Source organism: Salmo trutta, chromosome 26, assembly GCF_901001165.1.
Source record: "Salmo trutta chromosome 26, fSalTru1.1, whole genome shotgun sequence".
NCBI lineage: Eukaryota > Metazoa > Chordata > Actinopteri > Salmoniformes > Salmonidae > Salmo > Salmo trutta.
Genome location: NC_042982.1, coordinates 13,381,822 through 13,397,397, shown reverse-complemented (window position 1 = coordinate 13,397,397; position 15,576 = coordinate 13,381,822). Strand labels below are relative to the sequence as shown.

Below are 15,576 nucleotides of genomic sequence, written 5' to 3'. Positions count from 1 at the left end.
TAGGTGAAAACACAGACACTGCCATTTACAAGCTGAGTCAGGGAAGTGGTGTGAGATGGTGAATAAAAGATGGGATTCTAAGTGTAAGTGTGCAACAGTATTTTCTGTTCAACTAATATATAGTTTATTTCTAACTAACATAGAAATAAACAACCCCTGCACCCTGTCACAGACAACATCAATTGTACCAATCAACATCAGTTGCACCAGCTGTGTTTGACCTCAATGCTTAAATGTACTGTATGTGTATGAAAAATACGAAATTCAGCAGGAGACTTTGCCACTTTATTTTGTGTTTTTACTTGTTGTGTCACACGCAATCTTTTAGAAAGTATCGAGTTGCATTTGGTCAACACCAGAGATGTACTGCGACATCATCTCACACCACTGTGGTAACTTCCTGCTGCATCATTTGTGCTGAAATAGAAACCGTCCTACACCAACAGCTACAGGAAGTAGAGAAACTAAATGTCACAGGTACGCTTAATAGATTAAAACATATTGTTAAAAATAATTATATTCAAACAATTGATAGAAACAAGGAGCACAGAAAGCAATGTCATGAAAAACAAATCCATAATTATAATTGATTATAAATAGTAAGTCATAAAATGCTATATTATACTTTTTTCCCCATTTTATTTACAGTAGTTGTGTCACTGCATCAGTGGATGAATCAGCTATTCATGATCTTTGTTACCCTGTCATGCCCTCTATACTTTGTCATTTCAGTCTAAAATCATCAACTACTTGACTCAACAAAGCTAGTTGGCATGCTGACACCTCAGTGCCTGTAGTTCTCTCCCTCAGAAGGAAAAGTATGCTCATTTTAGTGTGTATTGCTATAAACTCCATCTATTGGAACTGTCAAAAGACAGACCAATACACACAGTAGGAGTCAGAAGGTGGGTTTATGTCAAACAGAGGTTGGAGAGGAGAGAGAAGTTAGTAAAGTGCAAACTAAAGGGAGAAAATCCAAAACAGACAGTAGAGCACAGTCCTGGTTAATGTATGGAACTCTGCTTCCAGACTGAAGCCAAGTGATGGGTTGGAGCCGGCCGGTCTCTCATTCGTTATTCTACCTCCGCCTTCCCTGACTCCGCCTTCCCTGACTCCGCCGCCTTCCCTGACTCCGCCTTCCCTGACTCCGCCTTCCCTGACTCCGCCTTCCCTGCTGTCTGTTCCTCCTCGGCTTTGCTGTTAATCTTCTCATGCTCCCGTTTCACCATCTCTTCCAGCTCCGCCTTGGAGAAAGAGAGATAATGGAGGGAGGGAGAGTGGGAGTGTGAGAATGGTGAGCGAAAAAGAGAGAGAAAAAAAGCCTACTTTAAGATTTCAAGAACTTTCATCGAATTCAACAATCTCTGTCTCACTCTTATCACGAATGGGTCCATAGAATATGGGTATTTACTAAGCATGTACAGTATATTTACCTTCCAGCCCAGTAGGTCAGCAAATGCCAAGCATCCATCATCACATGTACTGATATGAGCCACGTCCCTGAGAGCGACAAATCATAACCAATTAATATTCATCAGCAAAACTTCCAACACCATCTCCACCATCATCATTATCACTGTAGTTCAAGTGAAAGTGATAGCTTCTCACCTGTATGCTTTCGCTGAGTCAAAGTCCATCCCTCCGCCAATGCCTATCATCCCTAGTAGAGGATCTGCCTACAGGGAGATGCAGACAGAAAGATATACACGCTAAAATACAGAGGTGGATAGAGGAAGAAAAGTCTAATGCAAATCCAGAGGGACAGGACAGAGGACTTACACCGCCTGCTTTCTCCAGGTTAATGAGCAGTCTGGGGCAGCTGTTTGAAACCCTGCAAACACAAAGATATATTCCATCACACACCATTTATGAGCTTGTTGATGCTTGAGTACATGGTTGAAGAGGACACATGTTGAAACGCAACACTATACCAATATAGTAGTCTATCAGATAACATTATAATCATGATTCTGTGAAGAGTCAGACAGAAAGACTCACCTGCCAACCAGAGCAGCAAAGGGCTGAACCTGCAGGGAGGTTCCCATTATAATCAGCAGGTCACAGCGAGGAAAGTCCTAGAGGACAAAAGAAACAGGAGATGACAGTAACAGGAACCAGTACTGTGCCTTTCATTATGGTTCATTACTTCATTATGGGTGTACACACCCAAATCTGCACATTCATGGAAAAGACAGAGGCACAAACTCTAAGTAGTCTATCAAGTCAACACCCAGACCACACTCACCATGGCCATTGAGGTGAAGAACCTCTTCGGTAGATTCTCACCAAAGAAAACAATATCTGAAAATGGAGAACAAGGAGAAATCAAGTATTTTACAAAGAAAGTGTAATAAACAGGTATGAACTTTGAACTATAAGGAACTGAAAAGGGAGAGAGCATATTCAAGTAAGGAGGGATAAGAAGTGAAAGGAAATGACAAGGCAGTCACTCACCAGGTTTAACCAGACTACTGCACTTGTCACATTTGGGGATGTCATCCGAGAAGATTTTCTCTGCAGGTCAGAGGTAAACAAGATTAGAATTCAACAATTATTTTAATAGCACCAACACTCCTTTTAAATGGCAACTTAATTAGCATATCCATGTAAATGAGTGTCTGCCTAGGTGCTATAACAGCGTTTTGTTAAACTACCCCAGTTAGATATTACCGTACCAGATACACTAACCTTTCATCCAGTCCAAGTCGTACTCTTTGCGGCACATAAAGCTGACACAGTGTGAGGTGTAGAAGGTGCCGTGGGCTTCAATCAGGTCCTCTCCCTCCAGTCCTGCTACACGTTCCAGGGTATCAATATTCTGCACAGGCAGAAATGGACGACCCAATAACACTTCAATACAGGCTGTAGGTGACTAACTCAGACACAGAACAAAGGATATGAAAGAATACCGAACCTGTGAGTAGCAGCGTTTGAGTAGCCCTTTGTCCTTCAGCAACTTAATGAAGTAGTGACATACTGTGGGCTTAACATACAACAACACTGCTGTTAGAGATACCTAAAAATAAACAGGCACCTACTGCACAATTCAGGAAATTAAGTTAAGAAAATGAAAGGCCAGAAAATAAGCTAGATCCTACCTTAAATTGTCCTGGGTAAAGCTCCCTGGCCAGGGCAAAGAAGGGCTCAGGGTGTTTCTGATATAGAAAGAGGTAAATCTTGAGTGGTGATAGCAGCAAATAACAAAATTATCTGTGCAGATTGTTAGTGTAGCAAGCTAATTACTTTCTTAAGCCAAAATAATCTGACAGAAAGTTTCAGACCTTAAAGTAGTCTATCTGGAAGATAGCCTCAGGGTATGGCAAGTTGTACTTCTGCAGGTTAGCATAGAGCCCCGTGTCTGGGGAGCGGAAGTCAGGGATCCCAGCCGCTGAGGGGGACAGAGGGACAGTGTCATCATCACAAAAGCGGTGGATACATTATACTTACAATTTACAGGGAAACCTATTTGTATTTAGGCTAAGTGTCTTATTTGCCCAACAAAACAGGTCTAGACTAATTATGTTATGTTCAGCCCACAGTTATGCAAGAAGGGGAGTTACTCACATGTAGAGATCCCTGCACCCACCATACAGATTATGTTTTTGCCTGTGGAGGATAGAGGAGTAGAGAGAATCCTTTAACTTCCTGGATTGTACCATTTGTTAACCAATGAACCAGTATCACATAGTCAGGTAGTTGTAGTAACATACTTAAATATTGGTATGTTGTTCAGCAAGCAAATGATATGGCCTCAGGCTAGACAGATGATGTTATTCATAATACAGTCTATTTTCTTGTGTTGACTATTGGCACATTTATACTAGGCCTAGATGCTGTCAGATGCACTGTTTGCTGGGCTACATAGTCATCAACCCCTACATGAAATGTGTACACACTGGGTTAGAGATTAATAATATACTGACATTTGCCACTCTGTATGTAACTGGCCACCCCCTCAAGAGTCAACTCATCCAAAACCTTCTCTCCAGATATGCCCAAGGTTTTAGAGAAGAGATTGCGCAGGAAATCCACTGTAGGAAATAAACAAATAATTATTCTGATGAAAATATGAGACTTTGGTGTTGACAGCAACACCTTGAGGTTTTTGACACCTACTCTCTGTGTCCCCCGATGCCTCGCCGTCGTCACTGCTATCGTCTGACTGCTCCTAGCAGAAATCAAGAGGAAATTCAGTGTAAACATGGAAACATTAGTTTGATCAAGAACATGCTTGGTTTTATGCACATCATAAGAAGCTGTACATTGTATTGCATGCCAATACAGTGTCAGTGTGTCAACGTGTCAATGGATGCAGAATACACAGTCTACGATTGGTGACAAGTCATGACAGGTTCTCTACTAACCGTGTGCCTGACAAACTAGTCGTGACAACTAGCTACTAGCTAGTTATTGGCTAACGTTAGCCAGCCAGGTATCCATCCATAGGGAAAGGCATGCCCACACACTGACAATTCCTAACCACAGATGTAGTATTTCTTACCTCTGGTTCAGGGGTGTTGTCCTCGACCTCTTCTCTGTTAGAAGCTTCTGGAAAATACGAAACAAATTCATGTCATGTTACTATTTACAAGTAGCTAACCACAACGCTGAACGCTTTAGTTAGCTAGCTTTACCTAGGTAGCTAGCTAGCAATGTAGCTAGCTAAATTAGCTAGCTAGCTGGCTGCACTTAAATTGCACTTAAAGGCCAGTCCAAGACGAAAAAAGGTATACCTGGTACATCAGACATTTATCCGTCTAGACTAATCCTGCACAGATGTGTATGCTATTGTGTGTGTTGCTCCCGTATGTTTAACTTAACTTGCTAAATATGCAAGTTGATTCGTACAGTTGCGATATGATTGTTGTTGTCCGTCGCGAATTAAGTCCGTGTTGCTAACTTCCGCATAAGAACTATTCCAACAAGAAACAAGCACATGCGCACGCGTTGCTCTACTTTTGCAGATCGCAGTTGGATTTATATATTAGCCGAGCTGTTTTGTATCGGTGCAAGTAAAGCACGATCGGTTGGTTACATTGTCATAATTTAGCAAAGATAAGAAAATAATATCACTGAGATGACTCAATATGGTTATATGTACCAGCAGAAGTAGTTTAAGCATGACAGCAATTTATTGTTACAGTATGATTGCAACAGTATATTATGTAGTTAATACATAATTACCTTAATCTACAAAATATGTTAATCTCTCCGTTTACCTCTTGAATGGTTATTCCTATTATTCAACCGCACCTTTAAGGTCTCCTCTCCACTCTTCAGTCTCAAAGGATTATGGGATTTACATCCCTCACTTATAGTTAATAAGATTCACACACGTTTTAAAACGCTAACCATAACATCTGTCCATTTGGTTTTCTGTGTCTGCTTCATAAATGTCTGTAATGATCCAGATGTACAACACGAAGTAATACTTTACAAATAAATATTTAATTGCGTCACCAATACAATGTATAATAATAATCCGTACCATCATCATATATACAGTACCACACCTACTCATTCCAGGGGTTTTCTTTATTTTTACTATGTTCTACATTGTAGAATAATAGTGAAGATATCAAAACTATTAAATAACACATATAGAATCATGTAGTAATCAAAAAAGTGTTAAACAAATCAAAATATATTTTATATTTGAGACTCTTCAAAGTAGCCACCCTTTACCTTGATGACAGCTTTGCACACTCTTGGCATTCTCTCAACTAGCTTCATGAGGCAGTCACCTGGAATGCATTTCAATTAACAGGTGTGCCTTGTTAAAAGTTAATTTGTGTAATTTATTTCCTTCTTAATGAGTTTGAGCCAATCAGTTGTGTTGTGACAAGGGAGGGTTGGTTTACACAAGATAGCCCTATTTGGTAAAAGACCAAGTTCATATTATGCCAAGAACAGCTCAAATAAGCAAAGAGAAACAACAGTCCATTAATACTTTAAGACATTCAGTTCAGTCAATACAGAACATTTCTAAAACGTTGAAAGTTATATTTAGGAAGGGTAACTTCCTTACTGATCCTGCATTGTGAAATAAATACAAATTCTCCCCTAGACATGAATAAAGTGGTATGTACCCAGGTTTTCCAGGCCTGTGTAGTTAATGAGTGAGTTGCTGACATCCACTTCCTCTGTGGCGGTGTCCCGGCAGTTCATGAAATCCCAGTTGAACTTCCCTCTTCTGTCTGATCGGAACCACTCTGACTGTCCTGCAAACCTGGAGGGTCAACAGAATAGGCATCACTAACAACAAGTGAACGACACAGTGATCAGAAAATAGAAGAACAACAAAAAAACATCCAAATGCACCACAAAAAAACACAAAGCACACTAATACTCACCAACAGGTCAAAAAGGGGGCACGCACAGGCAGTTATGGGCAGGCCAAAATGGCATAACAGTTACCTGAATCCTCCCTTGAGGCTAAGGATGTAATAAGCAGCTGCAACGTTGTAAAATAGTTCTGCTGGGTGTAACCATAGAAACTGTGATGGGAAAGAGACAGGGGTTGGGCTGAGAGCAATGTTTATGGAGTTGGGACAGCCAGTTCCACTTCTCTCCCTACACATTCGCCTTAGCCCTAACCCTTCATTGCATGCAGATCTAAAGGGTCTGGATAGAAGAAGCAGCGTTGGAGTGTCCACCATTTTGCTCACCCAACGCCTTACAGATCGTGCATTGAAGGGTAATGGGCAAGGGGGAGGGATAGGAAATGATTTGGGACCGGAAGATAACATACACATTAATCTTAGACCGTAGCGTGCTGAAATTTATGTAGCTACAATAATCTGTGTGTTTTCCTGTTACACATACAAATTCTTCTGACGTAGACCTCGGTTCTTGAACCAAAAGCTCCAGCTGAGGAGAGGCGACCAAGAGGGTCACCTGACTACAGCTTCGCCGCATCAACTGACAGACAGATACAAAGAACATGGACAGTGAGAAAGAAGAGAGACAAATGCACAATACAAAGGAGAGGAAACCTACTAGGCATGCTGATATGCTGTAACCATAAACCCAAGAGTGGTGAGACGAGTGCTTTAGTTTGCACCTCCACTCTCATCCGTGTGTGATGTTGCATTATTTGTATTTTGACTTCATAGATCAGTTCCTGTTCCTGTTCCTGTAGGGCCTCACGTATGTGTAGACTTTTGCACTCCAAAAAAAAATCATTGTTGATTTGATTAGCTAGTTACTTTTCAGCTCTCAACGGCCCACCCTGCTCTAGTGTGGAGGACCAATCATATCACTCGATCCCCAAAAGTATATGATTAGACATCACATCTATTTTATTGATCATCTTGAAAAATGTGACAGGTCGGACCTTTTTAGAGGTCCACCCCTAATTTGTCTGTGACACTATAAAACAACATTTGAGCAGGCAGAGGTGAGAAGACAATTTAACTGGGGGGCATAGCTACGTGCTATGTGCGAAGAAAGTCTCACAAAAAGTCTCACAAAAAGTGCAACAGGTGATTTCACCAAATTATACGTTGTACAACCTTAGCGTTCAAGAAGCTACTGTAATTTGACACCAAGGTATGTCGTGATTTAGGCCTTCCCATAATTAATGAGGCCTGATACTCCATCATCACAGATATTGTTGTTGTTGAATCATTCTCTTTGGCAATAGCACTAGACATTGTGTCAATCTGTTTAGTCTCTGCCGTTTCCTCTCAATGTCTCCTACCTAGACCACAGCCAAAATAACTTGAAGAATGACAGTAAGGTAAGCTGTCATTAACAGTCTGAGAGAAGGTCAGTCCTTCTAGATTCATTTTAGGATCTGGAAGTTGGTGGGTCGGTGAATCATTTGGTGGTGCAGGACTGTAGGTGGTGTGTTGAGTGAATGATTTTAGAAAGTATGACTGGGCAACATGAAGGCAACATGAAGAATTTGAGACTTACAGTAACTGAAAGAGAGCGATATAATAGCCTAAGTAAGAATGTAAAAGAGAGGCAACATCTCCCCTGTCTCATTCCAATCCATTTATTCCACAATCCCATTCTCCCAATGGCTTCTCTTCATCTCCCATCATCCCCATTTCCACATACATTGCCAGCATAGGAGCAAAAAACATCTGACATTTGAGGGTACGGCTCGATACATGGAAGAAAAACTAACATCCCCTTCGTCTCTCCTCCTCTCTTCTCCCAGGGTCCACTGGGGCAGCGCCGGACCAACAGACGGCTCTCCCCTGTTGTCACTGGCAACTAGCAAATAAGATCAGCCTCGCTGGTGATTTACTCCAGTCCCAATGTTGATTATAGAGGGAGAGAGATGGGAGGTGGAGGGATAGCGGTAACAGTTCACTATGGTGGGGGTACTTAAGGCATTCATAACACCTTTATGAAACCACGACCCCTTCATGAATGTTGTAGTTTCATCCACAACAACCTTCATATTCAAAACCCCTTATGAATGTTGTTGAATAATGAGTCGTGAACGTTGTCATGAATGATACAGCAACACTCATAAAGGTGTTATGACTGGTTTCATGAATGTGTAATGTGTACCCCCCCCCCATAAAGTAAAGTGTTACCCAGAAGACTGTTAGAAAAGCATCATATTCATTGAGAGACAAGGCAGTGTCAGCCGCATGTGATCTAAAGCCCATCATGGAGGATAACGTGTGAATGGATTTCTAATCAGTGAATTGATGAATAAATGGGTGGGTTGTTGGAATGGAACTACTGTAGCAGATGGCCCAGGAAGAGGTGGTATAGAGAGTATAGACTTCGGGGAGAAGCCTCGTCTCTGTGAATGTCTGGACATGTCTACAGACTATAGAGAGAAGGTGCAAATTCAAATCTGGACCTTGAAACCAGTTTCACAGCTTTTTTTCCCATTCTTCCCCTAATATACGATTGATATAGAGCTGGGACACCAAGGTGTGTGCATTTCATGATCAGATAGAACAGAAAACCAGAAGTAGTCCTGACCTTATAGGGTACAACCCCCCCGGTGTATGTAGTGTGTCCTATACTCAGTCAGCATTGCATCTTGATACACAGACAATGGATTTCAAGGCTAATTGAGGTTAGACAGTCATTCTCCTCATAGATTATGCATGTATGAACTACACATTGACACATCCAGGTTACTAACTAGTCTCCAAAGTACTGGAGCATGTCTTCAATGTATTTTATTTAGTGTTTATTCTGTGCTTTTGTCTATGTATGCATTTGTATTTTTTTTATACTTTCCTTTTTAAAATTTGGACTGCGGGATTGCAAAGATGACAGTTGTTAATGTGTTATTTACTCACACCTCAAGTGCATACTTGTTATTTCTTCATTGTCCAAGACAATTCTGCACCAAATGTCCAATGAGAAATTGTGTCATACAGTGTTTTATTGAGTTTGTAGAACAAATGTCACAGAAATCAGTATTGGAAACATGAGAGTGCCATTCTCTGAATGCCTACTCAAAGGTCTCAAAAGGATCCACTGGTCCAATTACTGTAAAGTGGGCTGGAAAAGGTTGTGGCCTCTTGTGCCTCTCTCTCCAACCCCAGGACAGGGGGAGAAGAATGGGTATGAGTGGTGGATTGTGCCCCTGCCTGCCTGGGAAGGAAGTCTATGGCTTCATAATGGCGGCCTGAGAGGTGTGTTGTTTTAAACCTCCCATAAGGTCACAGGGAGGCTGTAAATCTAAATCACAGCTTGAAAGATTGACAGGATGCGCGCCACAATAGTAGTTCAGTCATGTGCATGCAGTTACCTCCTTCCATTGGAGGACAGAGAGTACCGACTGGCCATGTAGGGGGATAGGATGCACACTGTACGTGACACAGTACATACACTCACACTCACACACACAAACAATACGTCTGGTTGTTTCTCACTGTGTTGGATGTTATTGATGCTGTTGATGCGTAAATAGCACATGATGTTGATGTGTGTGGATAGTCACTGCAACATGTGTTGGCAAGGATACCAGGAGAAGTTCTTCAGATTTTGATCCTGTGCCGACTGTTAATGTTTTTTTCTTTCATTGGTTTAGACCGTATTTTCAATGTGTGTCCATTGCCAATTTTACTGTTAATTTTAGCCCATTTTGGTTGAATAATAGTTAGCGTAAAACCCGCAGGTGATGACGATGCCGAGGTTCACCTTTTAAGGCCCAAACTAATTAGCAATTATCTGGTTGGCTACATCTCCAAAGTCCCTCCCAGCATATCTGCTGTTAGAACTCCATCTTATCCAGTTGGAATCCCCTCTGATCCAGTTAGAACCCCCTCTTATCCAGTTGGAACCCCCTCTTATCCAGTTGGAACCCCCTCTGATCCAGTTGGAACCCCTCTTATCCTGTTGGAACCCCCTCTTATCCATTTGGAACCCCCTCTGATCCAGTTGGAACCCCTCTTATCCAGTTGGAACCCCCTCTGATCCAGTTGGAACCCCCTCTTATCCAGTTGGAATCCCCTCTGATCCAGTTGGAACCCCCTCTTATCCAGTTGGAACCCCCTCTTATCCAGTTTGAACCCCCTCTGATCCAGTTGGAACCCCCTCTTATCCAGTTGGAACCCCCTCTTATCCAGTTAGAACACCCTCTGATCCAGTTGGAACCCCCTCTTATCCAGTTGAAACCCCCTCTTATCCAGTTGGAACCCCCTCTTATCCAGTTGGAACCCCCTCTTATCCAGTTGGAACCCCCTCTGATCCAGTTGGAACCCCCTCTGATCCAGTTGGAACTCCCTCTTATCCAGTTAGGACCCCCTCTTATCAAGTTGGAACCCCCTCTTATCCAGTTGGAATCCCCTCTTATCCTGTTGGAACCCCCTCTTATCCAGTTAGAACCCCCTCTGATCCAGTTTGAACACCCTCTTATCCAGTTGGAACCCCCTCTTATCCAGTTAGAACCCCCTCTTATCCAGTTAGAACCCCCTCTGATCCAGTTGGAACCACCTCTTATCCAGTTGGAACCCCCTCTTATCCAGTTGGAACCCCCTCTTATCCAGTTGGAGACCACTCTGATCCAGTTGGAACCCCTTCTGATCCAGTTGGAACCCCCTCTGATCCAGTTGGAACCCCCTCTGATCCAGTTGGAACCCCCTCTTATCCAGTTGGAACCCCTTCTGATCCAGTTGGAACCCCCTTTGATTCAGTTGGAACCCCATATTTTCCAGTTGGAACCCCCTCTGATCCAGTTGGAACCCCCTCTTATCCAGTTGGAACCCCTTCTGATCCAGTTGGAACCCCCTCTGATCCAGTTGGAACCCCTTCTGATCCAGTTGGAACCCCCTCTGATCCAGTTGGAACCCCCTCTTATCCAGTTAGAACCTCCTCTGATCCAGTTGGAACCCCCTCTTATCCAGTTGGAACCCCCTCTTATCCAGTTGGAACCCCCTCTTATCCAGTTGGAACCCCCTCTTATCCAGTTGGAATCCCCTCTTATCCAGTTGGAACCCCCTCTTATCCAGTTAGAACCACCTCTGATCCAGTTGGAATCCCCTCTTATCCAGTTAGACCTCCCTCTGATCCAGTTGGAATCCCCTCTTATCCAGTTGGAACCCCCTCTTATCCAGTTAGACCTCCCTCTGATCCAGTTGGAACCCCTTCTGATCCAGTTGGAACCCCCTCTTATCCAGTTGGAACCCCCTCTTATCCAGTTAGACCTCCCTCTGATCCAGTTGGAACCCCTTCTGATCCAGTTGGAACCCCTTCTGATCCAGTTGGAACCACCTCTTATCCAGTTGAAACCCCCTCTGATCCAGTTGAAACCCCCTCTGATCCAGTTGGTTTTGTTGCCTATAGCAGAGTTGGGGTTTATTTCGTATTTAATTCAGTCAATTCAAAGAGTGAATTGAAATTCAGTTAAAGACATGAAAATTGGCCATAGTTTTCACTCACACCCACATACACGCACAGACACGCATGCACACATGTACACAAACCTAGTCCTACCGTTGCCTCGTGCAATTAAGTGTGTCAATTCCATACAAATAAGATGTGGCGGTATCTCATATGGAGCGCTCAGTCCCCAGGTTCTGTATAATGGCGGCATTACCTCGGCTTGGTGTCTTGCTAAACCACGCTACTATCGCGATTAGAGCTGACAGCTGTAATTACCACAGTGAGGCATGCTAATGACTGCAAGATGCTGAGCCAGTCTACCGTTTAACTCAATTAAATTACTTCATTATCTCCACAGCTGTCTGCCACTCAAAATGGCCTAGCTGTGTTGACGAAAATCGCAAAATACTGTAGAATCCACTAGATTTGAAGTCACCATAAGAACACTTCATGGTTTCATTTGTGAAAGGGAATGAAACTACAGATCCACACGCACACACACTACTTAAACATCCACCATCTGAATTCTTCTGAGAGCTGAGTGTGTGTGGCTGAGTAACTTTGAACTGTAACGAGAGAAAGGTTAGAGTTGCAGCGACACTAACTCCGTAGACACAAGTTCCTCAAGCCCATAACTCCTCTCTGATCGCCCAGGCCGTCTCTGAGAGAGACGAGAGGTCAGGGACTCCCCTAGCGACCTCTGTTTGAAAGTAGCGTTACATCGCATAGCGCAGGATGAATAATGCATTGGAGATAAAAGGCTAGTGCTGTGATATGGATATAGGTCATTGTGTGATGCTACGGTTTATGGGTCTGCACATTTAAGCCTCCGTCATGCCCATTGTGTGTGTAAAAGGTTAAATGACTTCTGATACTGATAAAGCTTTGTTCCAGTTAATACTAAAGGGGATCCGAGTCTAAGTGGTTTGAGGTGGTTTGGTTGGTGTGGTTACATGCTTTCAGTTCAGTTTATTTGACTTTGCTAAATCAAAGAAAGATAGCTTTTAATTGATTCATTTGCACAAAGTTATTCTTTACATTACTGCTATTCCCTTGCGTTCTCTCTCTTATTCCCTTGCGTTCTCTCTCTTATTCCCTTGCTTTCTCTCTCTTATTCCCTTGCGTTCTCTCTCTTATTCCCTTGCTTTCTCTCTCTTATTCCCTTGCGTTCTCTCTCTTATTCCCTTGCGTTCTCTCTCTTATTCCCTTGCTTTCTCTCTCTTATTCCCTTGCGTTCTCTCTCTTATTCCCTTGCGTTCTCTCTCTTATTCCCTTGCTTTCTCTCTCTTATTCCCTTGCTTTCTCTCTCTTATTCCCTTGCTTTCTCTCTCTTATTCCCTTGCTTTCTCTCTCTTATTCCCTTGCTTTCTCTCTCTTATTCCCTTGCTTTCTCTCTCTTATTCCCTTGCGTTCTCTCTCTTATTCCCTTGCTTTCTCTCTCTTATTCCCTTGCTTTCTCTCTCTTATTCCCTTGCGTTCTCTCTCTTATTCCCTTGCGTTCTCTCTCTTATTCCCTTGCGTTCTCTCTCTTATTCCCTTGCGTTCTCTCTCTTATTCCCTTGCGTTCTCTCTCTTATTCCCTTGCGTTCTCTCTCTTATTCCCTTGCGTTCTCTCTCTTATTCCCTTGCTTTCTCTCTCTTATTCCCTTGCTTTCTCTCTCTTATTCCCTTGCGTTCTCTCTCTTATTCCCTTGCGTTCTCTCTCTTATTCCCTTGCGTTCTCTCTCTTATTCCCTTGCGTTCTCTCTCTTATTCCCTTGCTTTCTCTCTCTCTTATTCCCTTGCGTTCTCTCTCTTATTCCCTTGCGTTCTCTCTCTTATTCCCTTGCGTTCTCTCTCTTATTCCCTTGCGTTCTCTCTCTTATTCCCTTGCGTTCTCTCTCTTATTCCCTTGCTTTCTCTCTCTTATTCCCTTGCGTTCTCTCTCTTATTCCCTTGCTTTCTCTCTCTTATTCCCTTGCTTTCTCTCTCTTATTCCCTTGCTTTCTCTCTCTTATTCCCTTGCTTTCTCTCTCTTATTCCCTTGCGTTCTCTCTCTTATTCCCTTGCTTTCTCTCTCTTATTCCCTTGCTTTCTCTCTCTTATTCCCTTGCGTTCTCTCTCTTATTCCCTTGCGTTCTCTCTCTTATTCCCTTGCTTTCTCTCTCTTATTCCCTTGCTTTCTCTCTCTTATTCCCTTGCGTTCTCTCTCTTATTCCCTTGCGTTCTCATCTCTTATTCCTTGCGTTCTCTCTCTTATTCCCTTGCGTTCTCTCTCTTATTTCCCTTGCGTTCTCTCTCTTATTCCCTTGCTTCTCTCTCTTATTCCCTTGCTTTCTCTCTCTTATTCCCTTGCTTTCTCTCTCTTATTCCCTTGCGTTCTCCTCTCTTATTCCCTTGCGTTCTCTCTCTTATTCCCTTGCGTTCTCATCTCTTATTCCCTTGCGTTCTCTCTCTTATTCCCTTGCGTTCTCTCTCTTATTCCCTTGCGTTCTCTCTCTTATTCCCTTGCGTTCTCTCTCTTATTCCCTTGCTTTCTCTCTCTTATTCCCTTGCTTCTCTCTCTTATTCCCTTGCTTTCTCTCTCTTATTCCCTTGCTTTCTCTCTCTTATTCCCTTGCTTTCTCTCTCTTATTCCCTTGCTTTCTCTCTCTTATTCCCTTGCGTTCTCTCTCTTATTCCCTTGCGTTCTCTCTCTTATTCCCTTGCTTTCTCTCTCTTATTCCCTTGCTTTCTCTCTCTTATTCCCTTGCGTTCTCTCTCTTATTCCCTTGCTTTCTCTCTCTTATTCCCTTGCTTTCTCTCTCTTATTCCCTTGCGTTCTCTCTCTTATTCCCTTGCGTTCTCTCTCTTATTCCCTTGCTTTCTCTCTCTTATTCCCTTGCGTTCTCTCTCTTATTCCCTTGCGTTCTCTCTCTTATTCCCTTGCGTTCTCTCTCTTATTCCCTTGCTTTCTCTCTCTTATTCCCTTGCTTTCTCTCTCTTATTCCCTTGCTTTCTCTCTCTTATTCCCTTGCGTTCTCTCTCTTATTCCCTTGCGTTCTCTCTCTTATTCCCTTGCGTTCTCTCTCTTATTCATTTGCTTTCCCTCTCACACTCTCTCCCTCTGCCCTTTACTCATTCCAAAACTCTCTCAATCCATTCCACCATCTTTCGTTCCCCCATTTCCAATATACCTTTTCTTTCTCTCTCTCTCTCTCTCTCTAACCTTAGTATCCCTAAGTCACATTCCTCTTTCTTTTTCATCTCTCAATCCCCCTTTCCCTACTTTTTCTGCCAGAAAGACTTTGACTTTAATGTATAAATTCAGCATCAATGGGATATCTTTTTCTTTTCCCTTTTTCTCCTCAAACCCCCTCTATCTCGGTGCTCTGCTAGTCAGCAGGATCTATAATGCACCATGCTGCTTCTAGTGTGAAATTAGCTGTGTGAAACCACTCTAATGAACACACACACTCTCTCTCTCTCTCTCTCTCACGCACACACCCACACACACTTTCTCTCTCTCTCTCACGCACACACCCACACACACTTTCTCTCGCTCTCATGCACACACCCACACACACTCTCTCTCTCTCTCACGCACACACCCACACACACTCTCTCTCTCTCTCTCTCTCTCTCTCTCTCTCTCTCTCTCTCTCTCTCTCTCTCTCTCTCTCTCTCTCACGCACACACACACACTCTCTCTCGCTCTCACGCACACACCCACACACACACTCTCTCTCGCTCTCACACTCTCACACACACACACATGCACACACACATACACACACACACACACGC

General features: G+C 43.0%; 1 protein-coding gene across 1 annotated transcript; it reads right to left on the bottom strand.

Annotated features, from left to right (window-relative positions):
- Positions 1-263: 263 nt before the first annotated feature.
- sirt2 (sirtuin 2 (silent mating type information regulation 2, homolog) 2 (S. cerevisiae)) lies at positions 264-4,926 on the bottom strand. The gene is made up of 16 exons (XM_029714830.1): positions 4,734-4,926; positions 4,502-4,548; positions 4,117-4,168; positions 3,924-4,031; positions 3,565-3,606; positions 3,282-3,388; positions 3,099-3,155; positions 2,915-2,983; positions 2,689-2,818; positions 2,455-2,514; positions 2,246-2,301; positions 1,999-2,075; positions 1,780-1,831; positions 1,609-1,676; positions 1,434-1,500; positions 264-1,244 (listed from the first exon to the last, which is right to left on the bottom strand). The coding sequence occupies exons 1-16, from the start codon at positions 4,747-4,749 to the stop codon at positions 1,074-1,076; spliced, it is 1,179 nt and encodes a 392-aa protein (XP_029570690.1). The 5' UTR covers positions 4,750-4,926; the 3' UTR covers positions 264-1,073.
- Positions 4,927-15,576: the final 10,650 nt, after the last annotated feature.

Bases quoted from the DNA above. Each gene is read 5' to 3' on its own strand.
- sirt2 (XM_029714830.1), bottom strand. The intron at 4,032-4,116 runs GTAGGTGTCAAA...TATTTCCTACAG, and splicing joins GGCATCGGGGGACACAGAGA to TGGATTTCCTGCGCAATCTC. The intron at 1,677-1,779 runs GTAAGTCCTCTG...ATCTCCCTGTAG, and splicing joins ACCTGGAGAAAGCAGGCGGT to GCAGATCCTCTACTAGGGAT.